The following is a 14427-nucleotide window of genomic DNA, read 5'->3' on the forward strand; positions in this document are numbered from 1 at the left end:
AGTGACATTTATGAATCATGATACCTTAAAATTACTGCTTAAATTCCTTTATTGACTTCTTAAAATTTATTAGTTATTTTCTTAATGGTTGATATAGGGATTATGATGGGTATCTTATCACAGTCTACTTCATATAAATGGTAGTTTATTCCACTAAAGATGGAAAATTTTATGTTGTAATTCCATTTCCTCCTCTATAATATGCTGTAATTGTCACACAGAACATCTATGTTATTTAAACACAATGCAGAGTATTATTTTGTGTTATATAGTCTTATATAGAAGGGATGAAAGAAGAAAAATATCTATATAGAGTCTTAATGTTAACATAAATATTTGCCACTTCTGATATTCATGTGGATTAAAGTTACTATCCTTTCTTTGCTCTGATATATTTCTATTTATCTCTGCCTCCTTTGTGGTCTCATTGGTTAATTTGTCTAGTTGTCAATATCTTTTAGCTGTGTGCCTTAGTATTAATGGCTGAGACATCTCTCCATCCCTAACCAATGTCTTTTTTAAAAGTTATGTTCTCATGTTTCATTACAGAAGCATTTTTCAGCCATCCTTTTCTTGAACAAGTTCCAGTTAAAAAATGTAAGTACCCATTTTTATGTATAGAGAGTATGCAAGCTGAAAGAAAAATTAACACAAAATTTATTATGTTTCTCAAAAATTCCTTGGGCATTTCTTCAATACCTATAATTATGTTTGTTCAACAACAGTCTTTCTTCCTACATCCAAATTGAAAAAAGTTTCAGTAACTGCTGCATTTTTATTTAAAATTTAAAAAACTTTTATGGTGTGTTTGTGTGTATACTTGCAGGAGTCTGTTCTCTCTTTCTACCATGTGGGTCCTCATGATCAAACTCAGGTTGTCAGGTGTGGTGGCAAAGCACCTTTACCTGCTAAGTTATCTCTCTAACCCAATTTCTGATTAATTTTTAATTAAAATCTAAAAATATTTATCTGTTTTGGGTTTTTTTTTTTTTTTTTTTTTTTTTTTGAGACAGGCTGTCCTAGAATTCTGTAGACCAGGCTGCTCTTGAACTCACCGACATCCACCTACCTCTGCCTCCCAAGTGCTAGTATTAAAGATGTGTAACACCACTGCCTGGCTATCTTTGTGTCTCTGTATGGATATGTACACACGAGTGCAGTTTCCCAGGAAGTCCAAAAGAAGGGGTTGGATCCCTTGGAGATAAAGTTCCAGATGGTTGTGAGGAAGCTGATGTTGGTACTGGGAACCAAACTAATACTCTTAACTGCGCTTACATTTATTTATTTATTTATTTATTTATTCATTCATTCATTTATTTATTTATTTATTGTGTGTGTTTGTGTATTTGTGTATGTGCACACACATGTGGAAGTTAAGGACAGCTTGGTTGGGTTCCTTCTACCATGGGTTCCAGGAATTGAATTCAGGTTTGCAAGTACCTTTTCCTGCTGAGCCATCTGCCCACCCATTTTATGTTTTTCTTCTTCCCTTTCTTCCTTCCTCCCTTCCTCCCTTCCTTCCTTCCTTCTTTCATTTTCTTTTTTTTTTTTCTAAGACAGGGTTTCCCTTTGTAATAGCCCTGGCTGTCCTGGAACTCTCTCTGTAGACCAGGCTGGCCTCGAACTCACAGAGCTCCCCCTCTGTAGCTCTATCTGCCTCATGAGTGCTGGAATCAAAGGTGTGTGCCACCACTGCCTGGCTCTTTTTTCTTTCTTAAATGGTTTGTTTCATTTTTTTTTTTTTTGTTCCATCCATGAAAGCACTAATGAATAGATGAGTGCAAATTTGAGGTTAAAATGAGGTAGTTGTTGTTTTAGGCAGATCTTACAACCCGCTGTAGAGAGATGCAGTTTTTTGACTGTTTTTCTTCCCCAGCTTGCCCAGTCCCAGTGCCTGTGTATGCTGGCCCTGTCCCTGGAAGCTCCTGTGGCAGCTCACCATCTTGTCGCTTTGCCTCTCCACCAGTAAGTTGTGTTTTATTAAAAATTATTTCAGGGTTAGGGCTTTTGTTCTTTTAGTGGGTGTGTTTACTATGAAATTGAGGTCTAGAAGAAAGGACATCAGAGTTAGATAAAGTAGACCTACCTTTGGCCCTTTGCTCTCTTAGCTGTGTAATTTCAGTAAGAAATGATGGGTCTCTAGATTGCTTTCTTCTAAACAGTGATTGTTAGTGCCATCTTCTCATGCTATGTGAGAATTTAGTGTACATGCAAACAAGGAATGCTCATTAGAGGTGAATAAGCAATAAATAATTACTGTACACTGTAAATGTTCAGATTCCATGGGATTTAAGGAGTGGGGGAATAACCTCGGAGCTGGACGTTATTGGCTTCACAGTGATTGCAAACCTGCCACTCAAATACCTTAAGTCTCATGAAATCCTTCAAGACTGTGTCCTCTCCAGTTTAAGTGTTGCTTTCTGATCCCTGAAGACTTCTGATTCCCTGATCATTCCTTCTTCCTTGTCTATTCTCTGTTTACCTAGTTCTTTTCTACATGTTGTTACTAATCTCCAAATATCTATTACAGCCTTATGATCTTGAGACTTTTTATAGCTGAAGGCCCTGGGGGCTCCTGCTGCATCAGCTGTTGTATTATACGTATTAGCCAAGTAGATGTGAAATTTTTGACTTCTTGAAGGAAGATAGGGGAGCCATAAAAGAAGGCAACTGTGTTATTAGCCAATAGAGGTGACCGAAAAGTTTAAGAGGAAGCTTGAAAGCTCCTGTATCCCATATTGACATAGTAATGAGATGAGTACCTTAACTTCTGAGCTTGTTTCTTCATGTGTGAAATGAATGCAGTTTACCTCAAGGATAGCTGAACAGTAAATTTACAGGCAGTGACAGCTGCTATTATTATTTTCATGAGAAACCCAATAGCCTTAAATGGAAAACAAAGCCTATTGCTAAAAGATGTGTTTTAATTTTAAAACCATCAAATAGGGGCTAGAAACATGGTTCTGTGGTCAAAGTGTTATCTATGTAAGCATAAGGACCTCAGTTTAGGTCTCCCACAGCCATGTACAATCTGAGCATGATGGCCCATGAACCTATAAACAACCCCAGCATGGGCAGTTTCAGGAACAGGTAGATCCCCCACAGGCTTGCACAACAGCCAGACTAACCAAAACAGTGAACTCTGGAGTTAGAGGGAACCTGCTTCAAAAAATAAGGTGACAAATGATAGAGGAAGGAATCTAAGTCAACTCCAGATGCACACACACAGACAAGGGCACCTGAATATACACATGTGCATACATATACACATACCAAAAACAAAATAGGAAAAAGTAAAAACAAACAAACAAACCAAAAAATCTTTCTTTCACAACCCTGCAAATATAAACCAAAAAGGTGATCTCTTCATAAGACTTACATTACATTTCTGCGGATTTGACAATTTAAGAGGAGAGAAAGAATGCATGTTCCTTTATCTGTCTAGAATACTTGGGGTGGGGGAACCAAACACTAAACATACTACTTTCTTGCAGCTGTGATAAAATGCCTGGAAGGAGAGGAAGCATTTATTTTTGTGCACATTTTAAAAGGATACAGTTCCTTATGATGGAAAAGATCTGAGGGCTGGCAAGAGTTGCCTAAGGCTGTGGCAGCAGGAAAGAACTTGCTCAAGTCTATGTGGATCAGGAGAGGGCCTTGGGCCAAACTATAACTTATATGAGCAGTCCTATGGACTACATTGTCAGCTAGGCCTCCAAAAGGTTCCATGGCCTCTAAGTGCATCAGCTAGTACCCAGGTGTTGAAACATTAGCCACTGTGGGGCATTTTACATTTGAACCATAGCATTCTACCATTGGCTCATGGTCATCTCTTAATGCAAAATGTACTCTACCCAACTTTAAAATCCCTATAGTCTTAATATTCCAACACTGTTCAGAAGTCCAAAGTCTTCTAAGAAGCAAACCTTTCTATACTGTGAGCCCCTGTGAAATGAAAAAAAAAAAATGATGCTTCTAACATATAATGACTAAGGTAAACATTCCCTTTACAGAAAGGAGAAACATGAAGATATCAAGGAAATAGGGGGTCAAAGCAAGACTGAAACTGTCAGGACAAATATCAAACCCTACAGCTTCATCTCTTGCATCTAGGGTTCATGGTGGTATCATCTGGGCTCCATCAGACTTCATGTTCAAGGCTTCATTCACAGCCCACTAAAGAACTCCATGCTGGGAATCTGGTCCTTCTGTATATTACCTAGGCCTCCGCAGCTTCCTTAAACCTTGTCAAAAATTTCCTTTACTCGTTTACTCTTGCATGTTCATGCCAGAAAAACCAGTACCATATGGATAATGCCAACCTGTCCCCCTTGGACCATAGCTGTATTGGCCTCTGAGTGTCTGACTGGCTGAACTTGGGAAAGTATTTCTCTAGAAAGTCCTTTTGGAACATGATGTACAGGAGGCTCTTTGGTTCAATTGTTCCCTAAGAAGTTTTTCAAAATGGTTTTGCATTGTTATATCATGTAATTTTTTACAGATAGGATCTTGCCCTCAAGTTACCTTTCTGATTTTTCAAGTTCAAACTGTGTGAGGTGAGGAATTTGAGTAATTTTCAGGGAAAAAAATGTTAAAAGTGAGGAGGACTGGCTACAGCCCAGTATAGAGCACTTAGCATTTGTATATGAGGCCCTCAGTTCTATCCCTGCCCCAGCAAAAACAAAATTAAGAAAAAAAAAAATAAAGAAGAGGTGATTAAAAAAAAAAAAAACAGGCACAGTAGCACACACCTTTAAATCACAGCACTTGGGAGGCAGAAGCAGGCAGATCTCTGTGAGTTTGAGCCCAGCCTGGACTACATAATGAGTTCCAGGACAGCTAGAGCTATATGGTAAATAGTAATCAGAGGGATGTGGGGATTTGAGATAAGAAAAAAAAATGAAGCATGTTTATATAAAAGCCAGAATCTGTTCTATGCTATTAGGAGGTAGAGAAAATAGAATTCAGAGCAGAGGTAGACAGGTAAGCTTTGGTTACAGGACAAGCATCTCTTGAACAAAATAAGAAAGGAGAACAGGGTGGTTGTGGATGCAGGAGCTTTTGGATAGCAGAGAAAGAAATGCCAATGTTTCAGTCTAAGTCACTGGCAAGAAATTATAGTTAGGTACTTAGTTTCACTGACTCTTAGTTGTGTGACCTAACCCTCTGAGCTTTTATTTTTTAGTTTATTCAGTTGTGAAATAGAGTTTAGAATACAGCTAGAATTAGAGCTGAGCTGAGTGAAGAGCCTGGTTCTTAGCCAATGTTTGGTTGTGTTAGTCCTTCATCTTCCCTTCACTTTATTACCTTCAGACAAAGTCTTCAAAGGGGTGGCAAGGGAATTTTTCATTATGTATGTGAGACACAAAATGAGGACATGGGGCTAGGGATGTTTGCCACAAATCCCAGCAAGAGACTTTGTTTTAGGGAGAGAGAACTGGAGAGATGGTTCTGAGTTAAGAACTTTTGCTGCTCTTCCGGAGGATCTAAATTAGATTGCCAGCACTCATGCAAGGCAACTTACAACTGCCTGTAACTCTAACTCCAGAAGATTCCGACATTTTTTCTGGCCTCTGCAGATACTTGCATGTACACAGTATGCACACATTAACACATGGACATAAATCAAGATAAATAAACACTTTTTAAAGTATAAAATGAGGGCCAGGGCTAGTGGCACATACCTTTAGTCCCAGTACTCATGAAGCAGAGATGGATGGATCTCTGTAAATTCAAAACCAGCCTGGTCTACATAGTTCCAGGACAGCTGATGAATGTATCAGAGTTTGTCCTTTGATCTTTTGATACATATGTACTTGCACACACAACTTTACACATGCCCAAATGTACACACATAAACACATCCAAACAGATGTGATAAGGCTTTGAGACTTATTTCATTCCAAGTGATATTCAGAGACTCAATAGAAGTGTATTGGGCATTTAAGGCTTGGGTTTAAAGAGTATGATGTAGGATTTTGTTTTTTTCCTTTCCTAAAATACCAGGCTTAAACAGGAATCATAGAGACTTAACACAAGTTATGAAGTTGATTGTTTTAGAACTATTGTATAATCGAGGCATTTCAGTAGCGTTATCACTAGAGTCTTTGAACTTGGCAAATACCAAAAGATACATACAGTTTATGCCTAAGTCATTTCAATGTAATTGTATACTTCTCTTCCTTTCTTGTCCTATCTCTCACAGACAAACTACCTCCTTCCTTAAAATAAATAAATAAATAAAAGGAACATGCCCCTATGTTAGGTTATCTGAATCTGTGAGTATAAACTTGTAGTCTAACAGATATTACCCCATATTGGTATGTCTGTTCTTTTAGCATAATATGGTCTTTTGCTTTTCTATGTACATTATTTCTTCAGTATGTCTAGAACTTTTTATGTACAATATGGGATTAAAGTTACTATCTAGTTTTATGTTTAGTTGTTAAGTAAATAGTAACTTAGTGGCTGCTTTGCAAGGCCATCATCTGGGACCAGGGACGTGGCAGTGATAAAAACTCAACCTTCTCTAAAGCTTCAGGCGAATTAGACATGTACATGTGATAAGTACTGCGTTTTTTTAAGAATTTTTTTTTGGAAAAACATTTGAGAAGTCTTCCACAAACATTTTAAACAGCTTTTCTAAAAGATTCTTGAAGAGATTTGTGTGTGTGTGTGTGTGTGTGTGTGTGTGTGTAATCTTAGATGGAAGTGTATTCCCACTTTTATAAAAGCAATACTCTTTAGGCTAATCTGACTTGCATTTGATTATTAGGACAGTTTTAATTTTATGTTGTTAATTTTAGTCCCTTCCAGATATGCAGCATATTCAGGAAGAAAACTTATCCTCCCCACCATTGGGTCCTCCCAACTATCTACAGGTGTCCAAAGATTCTGCCAGTAATAGTAGCAAGAACTCTTCTTGTGACACGGATGACTTTGTTTTGGTTCCACACAACATCTCGTCAGACCACTCATGTGAGAATCTTTTCTACTTGTACACATTATATTTTTTAATTTACTAAATTTAAAATTCTTACTTCAACTTGTTGTGCAGGGCACCTTTACAAATGGGCATTTATTTAGTAGTTTTGAATTCTCAGAATTATATAGCTACTTTTCTAAAATATGCTTAGTGATTTTCTATAAGATAGTACTTTTGAATTCTGAAGGTAATGAAAATTTTGAAAGAAATAATTTCAAATTATGTTTATATTCAAACAGAAAGAAGCAAGCAGAATGAGCAAGTATCTTTAAAGAGATGAAGTAAAGGAGGTATCCATTTGAGGAGAAAAAAATAAATGTATAAGTCAGAGGAGTCTTTGTTTGTTTTGTTTTTTTTTTTTTTTTTTTGTTTGAGAGATAGTATTTCCCCCATGCTGACATCAGACTGTAATCTCCCTGTGTCAGCCTCTTGAGTCCTGGGATTATAATGGGTATGTACCACCATATTAGCTTTACAAGACTCTTCAGGAGAGAGTCCAGATGAAATAAACTTAGCAGGGCTGATTAGAATGGTGAAGAGTGCCAAAGAACCCATAGAAAAGAGAAGTCAGGCAGGACTGTTGACAAAGTAAAGAACCATGATGTGGTTGGTTGTGCAGGGTTTAGGATCAGGGGAAGTAGAGCTTCGTTACTGCTTGTGTACAGAAGAGATTTGCATTAGGTCTACTTAGTTGCTTGTCACCCACTTAGTTACTAGGTGCTTCTACCAGACATTGTGTTTGCATTTGCATTTGCAAGGTCATAATCTCCAGCATGAACAGCTGAAAGGGAAAGGAAAACATGGACCACAGCAAGTGTGCAGTTTAGAATCAGTGCTGTAAAATTAGGGTTATCTTTAAATGTCATCCTGTAGTACAGTGATTTTTTTCTTTATTAAAAGTAATTAAAACTTACAAAGTTATGAAATATTTGAAACAAAATATTAGAGCAGAAACTCAAGTACCCACCAGAGCAGGCTATTTCTGCATTTGTCAGTATTTTGCTGTATTTATTTTAAATACTTTTCTAAAAAAATAGGCAAATACTACAAGTATTTAAAATTCTATTCCTCTTCTCAGTCCTCAGGGTATGTATTATTCTTGGTGTTTTGATCCTTTAGCCTGTACCTGGGTCCATATAAAACATGGAATTTCTGTCTTTTTTTGGTTGAAGTAAATGTAATACAATGTTTATTTCTGTATTTTTGTTCCTATTTTTGTTATGCATCTGGATGCATGTGTAGTCATGTAACTAGTTCATTTTAGTGCTTCAGTTTTAAAGGGCAACTGAAGCTCTGTTTGCCCATTTCCCTGATTTACAGTAAATTATTTCTGAAATTTAAATATTTAAAATGTATTATAGGTATCTGTATACCAGAATTTCTTCAAAATACAAGTTCAGAATTTGTGTGAAATGCCAGTGTCAAAAGATTGTACTTTTATTTATTTTTTATTTTACTTATCAATCCCAGTTCCCTCTCCCTCCATCTCTCCCTCCCTGCCTCCCTCTCATAATACCCCCAACCACCCTCCCATCCCATTCCCCCCCTCCACTCCACAGGGAGGGTGGTGCCTTCCAGGAGGGATCAACAAAATCTGTCAAGTCATTTGAAGTAGAGACTAGGCCCTCCCTCCTGCTTCTAGGTTAAGGGAGTATCCCTCCATGGGGAATATCCTCCCAAAGTCCTTTTGTGCACCAGGGATACATCCTGGTTCCACTATCAGAGGTCCCTTAAACTACCCAGGCCTTCTAATTGAGACCCATGTTAGGGGGTCTGAGTCGGTCTAATGCTGGTTTCCCAGCTATCAGTGTGGGGGTCCATTGGCTCCTCCTTGTTCAGGTCAGCTGTCTCTGAGGGTTTCTATAGCCTGGCCTTGTTCTCCATCTCTGCATCTGGATTTCAGTTTGGCTCAATGTTTAGCTGTGGGTGTCTGCTTCTGTTTCCATCAGCTACTAGATGAGGGCTCTATGATGTGAATAAGTTAGTCATCAGTCTCATTATCAGGGAAGGGCATTTATGGTAGCCTTTCCACTGTTGCTCAAATTGTTAGTTGGGGTCAGTCAGTTTTGTAGGTCTCTGGATATTTCTGTAGAGTCAGTTTTCTCTTCAAACCTATAATGGTTCCCTCTTTTATGGTAGCTCTCTCTTTTTTCTCTCTCTCATCTATTCCTCCCCTGACTCAATCTTCCTAATCCCACGTGCTTTTCTCTCTTCCCCTTCTCTTTCTCCTAGCTCTCAGTCCACTCACTGCCCCCCTACTCCCAATATGCTCAAGAGATCTTGTTCTTTTCCCCTTCTGTGAGGAACTTTGTATGAATCACTTAGATTCCTCCTTGTATCCTAGTTTCTATGGCAGTGTGAATTTGTTCTATGTCTAAAATCCACATGAGTGAGTACATACAATGTTCCTCTTTTTGTGTCTGGGTTACCTTATTCAGGCTGGTTTCTTCAAGTTCCATCCATTTGCATGTGAATTTCAAGATTCCATTGTTTTTTCTGCAGAGTAGTATTCCATTGTGTAAATGTGCCACATCTTCTTTATCCATTCTTCAGTTGAGGGGCATTTAGGTTGCTTCCAAGTTCTTGCTATTATAAACAATGCTGCTACAAACATAGTTGAACAGATGTCTTTGTTGCATAGATGTGGGTCATTTGGTTATATGCCTAAGAGTGGGATTGCCGGGTTCTGTGGTAGACTGATTCCCATTTTGCTGAGGAACCGCCATATTGATCTCCAAAATGGCTGCACAAGTTTGCACTCCCACCAGCAGTGGAGGAGTGTTCCCCTTTCTCCACATCCTCTCCAGCATAAGTTGTCATTGGTGTTTCTGATTTTACCATTCTGGCAAGAGTAAGATGGTATCTCAAAGTTGATTTGCATTTCCCTGACAGCAAAGGACTTTGAGCACTTCTTAAGTGTCTTTCAGCCTTTTTGATTTCCTCTATTGAGAATTCTCTTTTCAGTTCTGTACCCCATTTTTTAATAGGGTTATTTGGTGTTTTGGTGACTTGTTGAGTTCTTTGTATATTTTGGAGATCAGCCCTCTGTCAGATGTAGGATTGGTGAAAATCTTTTCCCAGTCTGTGGGCTGCCGTTTGGTCTTGTCAACTGTGTCCTTTGCTTTACAGAAGATTCTAAGTTTGAGGAGGTCCCATTTATTAATTGTTGATCTCAGTGTCTGTGCTCCTGGAGTTATGTTCAGGAAGTGGTCTCCTGTACCAATTTGTGCAAGGGTACCTCCCACTTTCTCTTCTAAGAGGTTCAGTGTGGCTGGATTTATGTTGAGGTCTTTGATCCATTTGGCCTTGAGTTTTGTGCATGGCGATAGACTTGGGTCTATCTGCAGTCTTTTCTACACACCATCATCCAGTTGTGCCAGCACAATTTGTTGAAGATGCTTTCCTCCTTCCATTGTATACTTTTATCTGTTTTGTCTAAAATCAGGTGTTCATAGGTGTGTGGGTTAATATCAGGATTTTTTATTTGATTCCATTGGTCTACCTGTCTACTTTTGTGCCAATACCAAGCTGTTTTCAGGACTATAGCTCTATAGTAGAGCTTGAAGTCGGGGATGGTGATGCCTCCTTTCAATCTCTGTTGTGCTGTTCAATTTATGGCATTTTCTTTTCAAAATTTTATTTTTTTTATTTAACTTTACCTCATGCAGTTAATTTGTAGATCAAACAAATAGAAAAATCTGATAATTATTTAGTGTGTGTACCTGCATACCTGAAGCTCAAAAGACAACCCTCAGGAGTCATCTCCCTCTTTCTTCTATCTATGGGTTCCCAGGATCAGACTTAGGCCATCAGTTTTAGCAGCAGGCCCAGTTTTAAAAATCTTAATTGTTGCTGGCGGTAATGGCATTCACCTTTGGGACTCAGGAGGCAGAGGCAGACAGATCTCTGTGAGTTCGAGACCATCCTGGTCTACAAGAACTAGTTCTAGGACAGCCTCCAAAACCACAGAGAAACCCTGTCTCGGGGAAAAAAAAAAAAAAAAAACAAACAAAAAAAAAGAAAAAAATCTTAATTGGCATGAGTTGGTTGTGGTGGCAGATGTCTTTAATCCCTTTCAAACACTTTAAATTCTCTATTATTTTTGAGTGACTTGTTTATTTTTATTTCATATGAATTGATGTTTTGCCTGCATGTATGTCTGTGTAAGGGCATCAGATCCCCAGGAATTGGAGTTACAGACAGTTCCGAGCTACCGTCTGGGTGCTGGGAATTGAACCTAGGTCCTTGGAAAAAATAACCAGTGCTCTTAACTGCTGAGCCATCTCCCCAGCCCAAGTTAAATTCTCTATTACTTTTTTAGAAGATTTATTATTTTTATTTTATGTGTATGGATGTTCTGTGTGTCTGTCACACACAGAAGCATGAAAAAGGAACTGGATCACCTAGAGCTGGAGTTAAAGATGTTTGTGAACTATGTGGGTATTGGGAGCAGAATCTGGGTCCTCTGCAAGAGTAACCAGTACCCCGAAAGGACTTTGGGAGCACATTCTCCATGGAGGGATACTCCCTTAGCCTAGAGACAGGAGGGAGGGTCTAGACCCTACTCCAAATGACTTGACAGATTTTGATGATCCCTCCTGGAAGGCATCACCCTCCCTGTGGAGTGGGTGGGGAATGAGACAGGAGGGGGGTGGGGGGGGATGGAAGGAAGGGAGAAGAAACTGGAATCGATACGTAAAATAAGAAAAAATAATGAATAATTTAAAAAAAAAAATGAGTAACCAGGGCTCTTCAACCACATAAATCCTCTTAATCATGATTATTTATAGCAAAATACTGCACTATGAAATAAAAACTCCTGTAATTAAAAATCTGACAAAGAACTCAGCAGAAAAGTGCTAAATATTATAGGAGGGCATTGCTTTACACTAACTTGTGGACTAGGGCTCAGTGAATAATAAAAATGAAGTCAATCACACTGAAGTTTCACAGCATCATTCTGAAACTGGCCTTCATTGAAGTAGAAGTACTATAATTACAGAAAGATAACAACTAAATTTTTTAAGCAATCCAGTTTCAACTGGCATCATAAGTAAGCTCCCTTTACTGTGATCTTTACACAGAGAAAGAATTATAGGAAATAACCCAATGCTAAGGAATTAATTATTACTTCCTGTGCTCTGTCACCTGTCCAAACCGTACAAGGAATTTGACTTTTAAATAACCCATGGCTCCTTGTTTTGTTTTTCCTTCTTCAGCTCTTTCTGATTGTAAAACCAACTCTACTACTCGGTCTATGGAACACTTACTCTGTTTCATAGAACAAGGCATTGGCTGATTCTACAGTAGAAAATAAAGCCAATAAAGATTGTTTTGTTTTCAAGACAGGGTTTCTCTGTGTAGCCTTGGGCTATCCTGGAATTTTTGTGGTAAACCAGACTGACCTCAAACTCAAGAGATCTGCCTGCCTGTGCCTCCCAAATGCGAGAATTAAAGGTGTGCCCACCAATGGAAGCTTGAAAGCTATGTTTTAGAGAGGCATAGTGATACACACCTTTAATTCCCGTACTTGGGAGGCAAAGGCAAGCAGATCTCTGTGAGTTCAAAGTCAGCCTGATCTACATAGTGAGTTCCAGGGCAGCCAGAGCTACATAGTAAGACTCTGTCTATAAATAAATAAATAACCCCACAAAACACACACAAGAAAGAAAAAAGAAAGTTGTGTCTTCCCTCAATATCTATACTGGGTGGTATATGTGGCTATGGCATTTCATTGGACTATTTCCTTTGTGGAAGGCTTCCCTAACATGGTCTTCTGCCTAAAGAATATAATCCTGGTAATATTTTAGTGTATAATGAATGCCTGTAGTTTCAAGAGTTAGTATAAAATTTTGCTTAATAACTTACTTTGTCAATCATTTTAGCTGTAGTACTTAACCTTGAATTCTTTGTGGTGTTCTGTAGTAGAGTTTGACTCTTGTCTCAAGCACATATATCCACTGTAGTTTTAGTTGTGAATGAGCATTGTTGCCTACAGTACATTGGAGAGGACTGCTTCAAGTGCTGTTTCCTCTGTATATTTAAAAATAAATTAAATATTATATTTAAGGTATAGCATATTTTATATGGTAAGGATGCCTAGCAATTCCATAATGAAACATAACCATATTCTCATAGTAACATCTTTCCTCCATAACATAGTCTGCTCATTTATCAAAAATTCTAATATGCTGTTACTTACTGTGTTATAACTTTAATTTTTGTTTGTTTACAAGACAGGGTTTCTCTGTGTAGCTCTGTCTGTCCTGGAACTAGCTCTGTAGACCAGACTGGCCTCAAACTCATCCTCCCAAGTGCTATACTAAAGGTGTGTGTCATCACACCCTGCTTTAAGTTTTTTATTGCATTTATTTATGTATGTATTTGTGTTTATGAAGGTTGGAGGGCAAATTGCAGATGTCAGTTCCCTCCTTCTATGTTGGTCCTAGGGATTGAACTTAGGTCTTCAGTCTTGGTGGCAAGCATCCTTATCTGATGAGCTACTCTGCCAACCTGTTGTAGCAAGCACACTTTCCTGCCAACCTGTTCCCACAGCCATGTCAGCCCCAAATGAACACACAAATTAATTATGAAACTGTTGGCCGATGACTAGGGCTTCTTATTGGTTAGCTATGTCTTAATTATTAACCCATTTCTACCGATCTATGTATTGCCACAAGGCTGTGGCTTACTGGGTAATGCCTTGCATGGTGTTATTCCTCCGGCAGCATAAGAAGCACAAGAATTGCAGCATGGTGGTACACACCTGTAATCCTAGCAGTTGGGGAGGCAGAGGCAGGTAGGTACTAATGAGTTTGAGGCCAGCTTGGTCAACATAATGAGTTCATGGACAGTCAGATGTAGAGAAACCATGTCTCAAGAAACTAAAACAAGCCAGGGAAATGGTGGTGTACACTTTTAATCCCAGCTCTAGGGAGGCAGAGGCAAGCAGATCTATGTGAGTTTGAGGCCAGCCTGGTCTACAGAGTGAGTTCCAGGACTGTTAACAGAGAAACCCTGTATTGAAAAGGAAGGAAGGAAGAAAGGAAGGAAGGAAGGAAGAAAGACAAATGATTGCCCCCACAAACTGGGGGTAAATTATTTCTAAACCATCATTTTGGAAGAGATTTCCATTCTTTAAAGCATGTGATATAACAGAATTTACTCTTTCTTTCTTTTCAGATGATATGCCAGTGGGGACTGCTGCTACCAGACGTGCTTCAAATGAATTCTTCGTGTGTGGAGGGTATGTTTATATCTTTTACCAGTAGAGTTTTCATGTTTTGGGCCTGGGGATGTGTTCAGTTTGTAGAATGTTTTTCTAGCTTTCACAGAGCCCTAATTCCACTGCAGGACCACGTAACTGAATACTCTGTCACACCATTGTAATCCTAGCATTTGCAAGATGGAAGCAGGATAATCAGAAGTTCAAATTTTAAGAA

At 38.6% G+C, this 14427-nt stretch overlaps 1 protein-coding gene across 2 annotated transcripts in view; it reads left to right on the top strand.

The window, feature by feature from the left end:
* Ulk2 (unc-51 like autophagy activating kinase 2) overlaps window positions 1-14427 on the top strand; it is a 71682-nt gene that overhangs the window by 24171 nt on the left and 33084 nt on the right. For both annotated transcript variants that reach the window (XM_051180447.1, XM_051180448.1), the window contains 4 exons: window positions 550-597; window positions 1877-1965; window positions 6807-6978; window positions 14168-14231. In XM_051180447.1, the coding sequence (XP_051036404.1) occupies window positions 550-597; window positions 1877-1965; window positions 6807-6978; window positions 14168-14231 (373 nt within the window). The remainder of the gene's footprint in view (window positions 1-549; window positions 598-1876; window positions 1966-6806; window positions 6979-14167; window positions 14232-14427) is intronic.

The sequence above is a fragment of the Phodopus roborovskii genome, unplaced genomic scaffold (assembly GCF_943737965.1).
Source record: "Phodopus roborovskii unplaced genomic scaffold, PHOROB, whole genome shotgun sequence".
NCBI classification, from domain to species: Eukaryota; Metazoa; Chordata; class Mammalia; order Rodentia; family Cricetidae; genus Phodopus; species Phodopus roborovskii.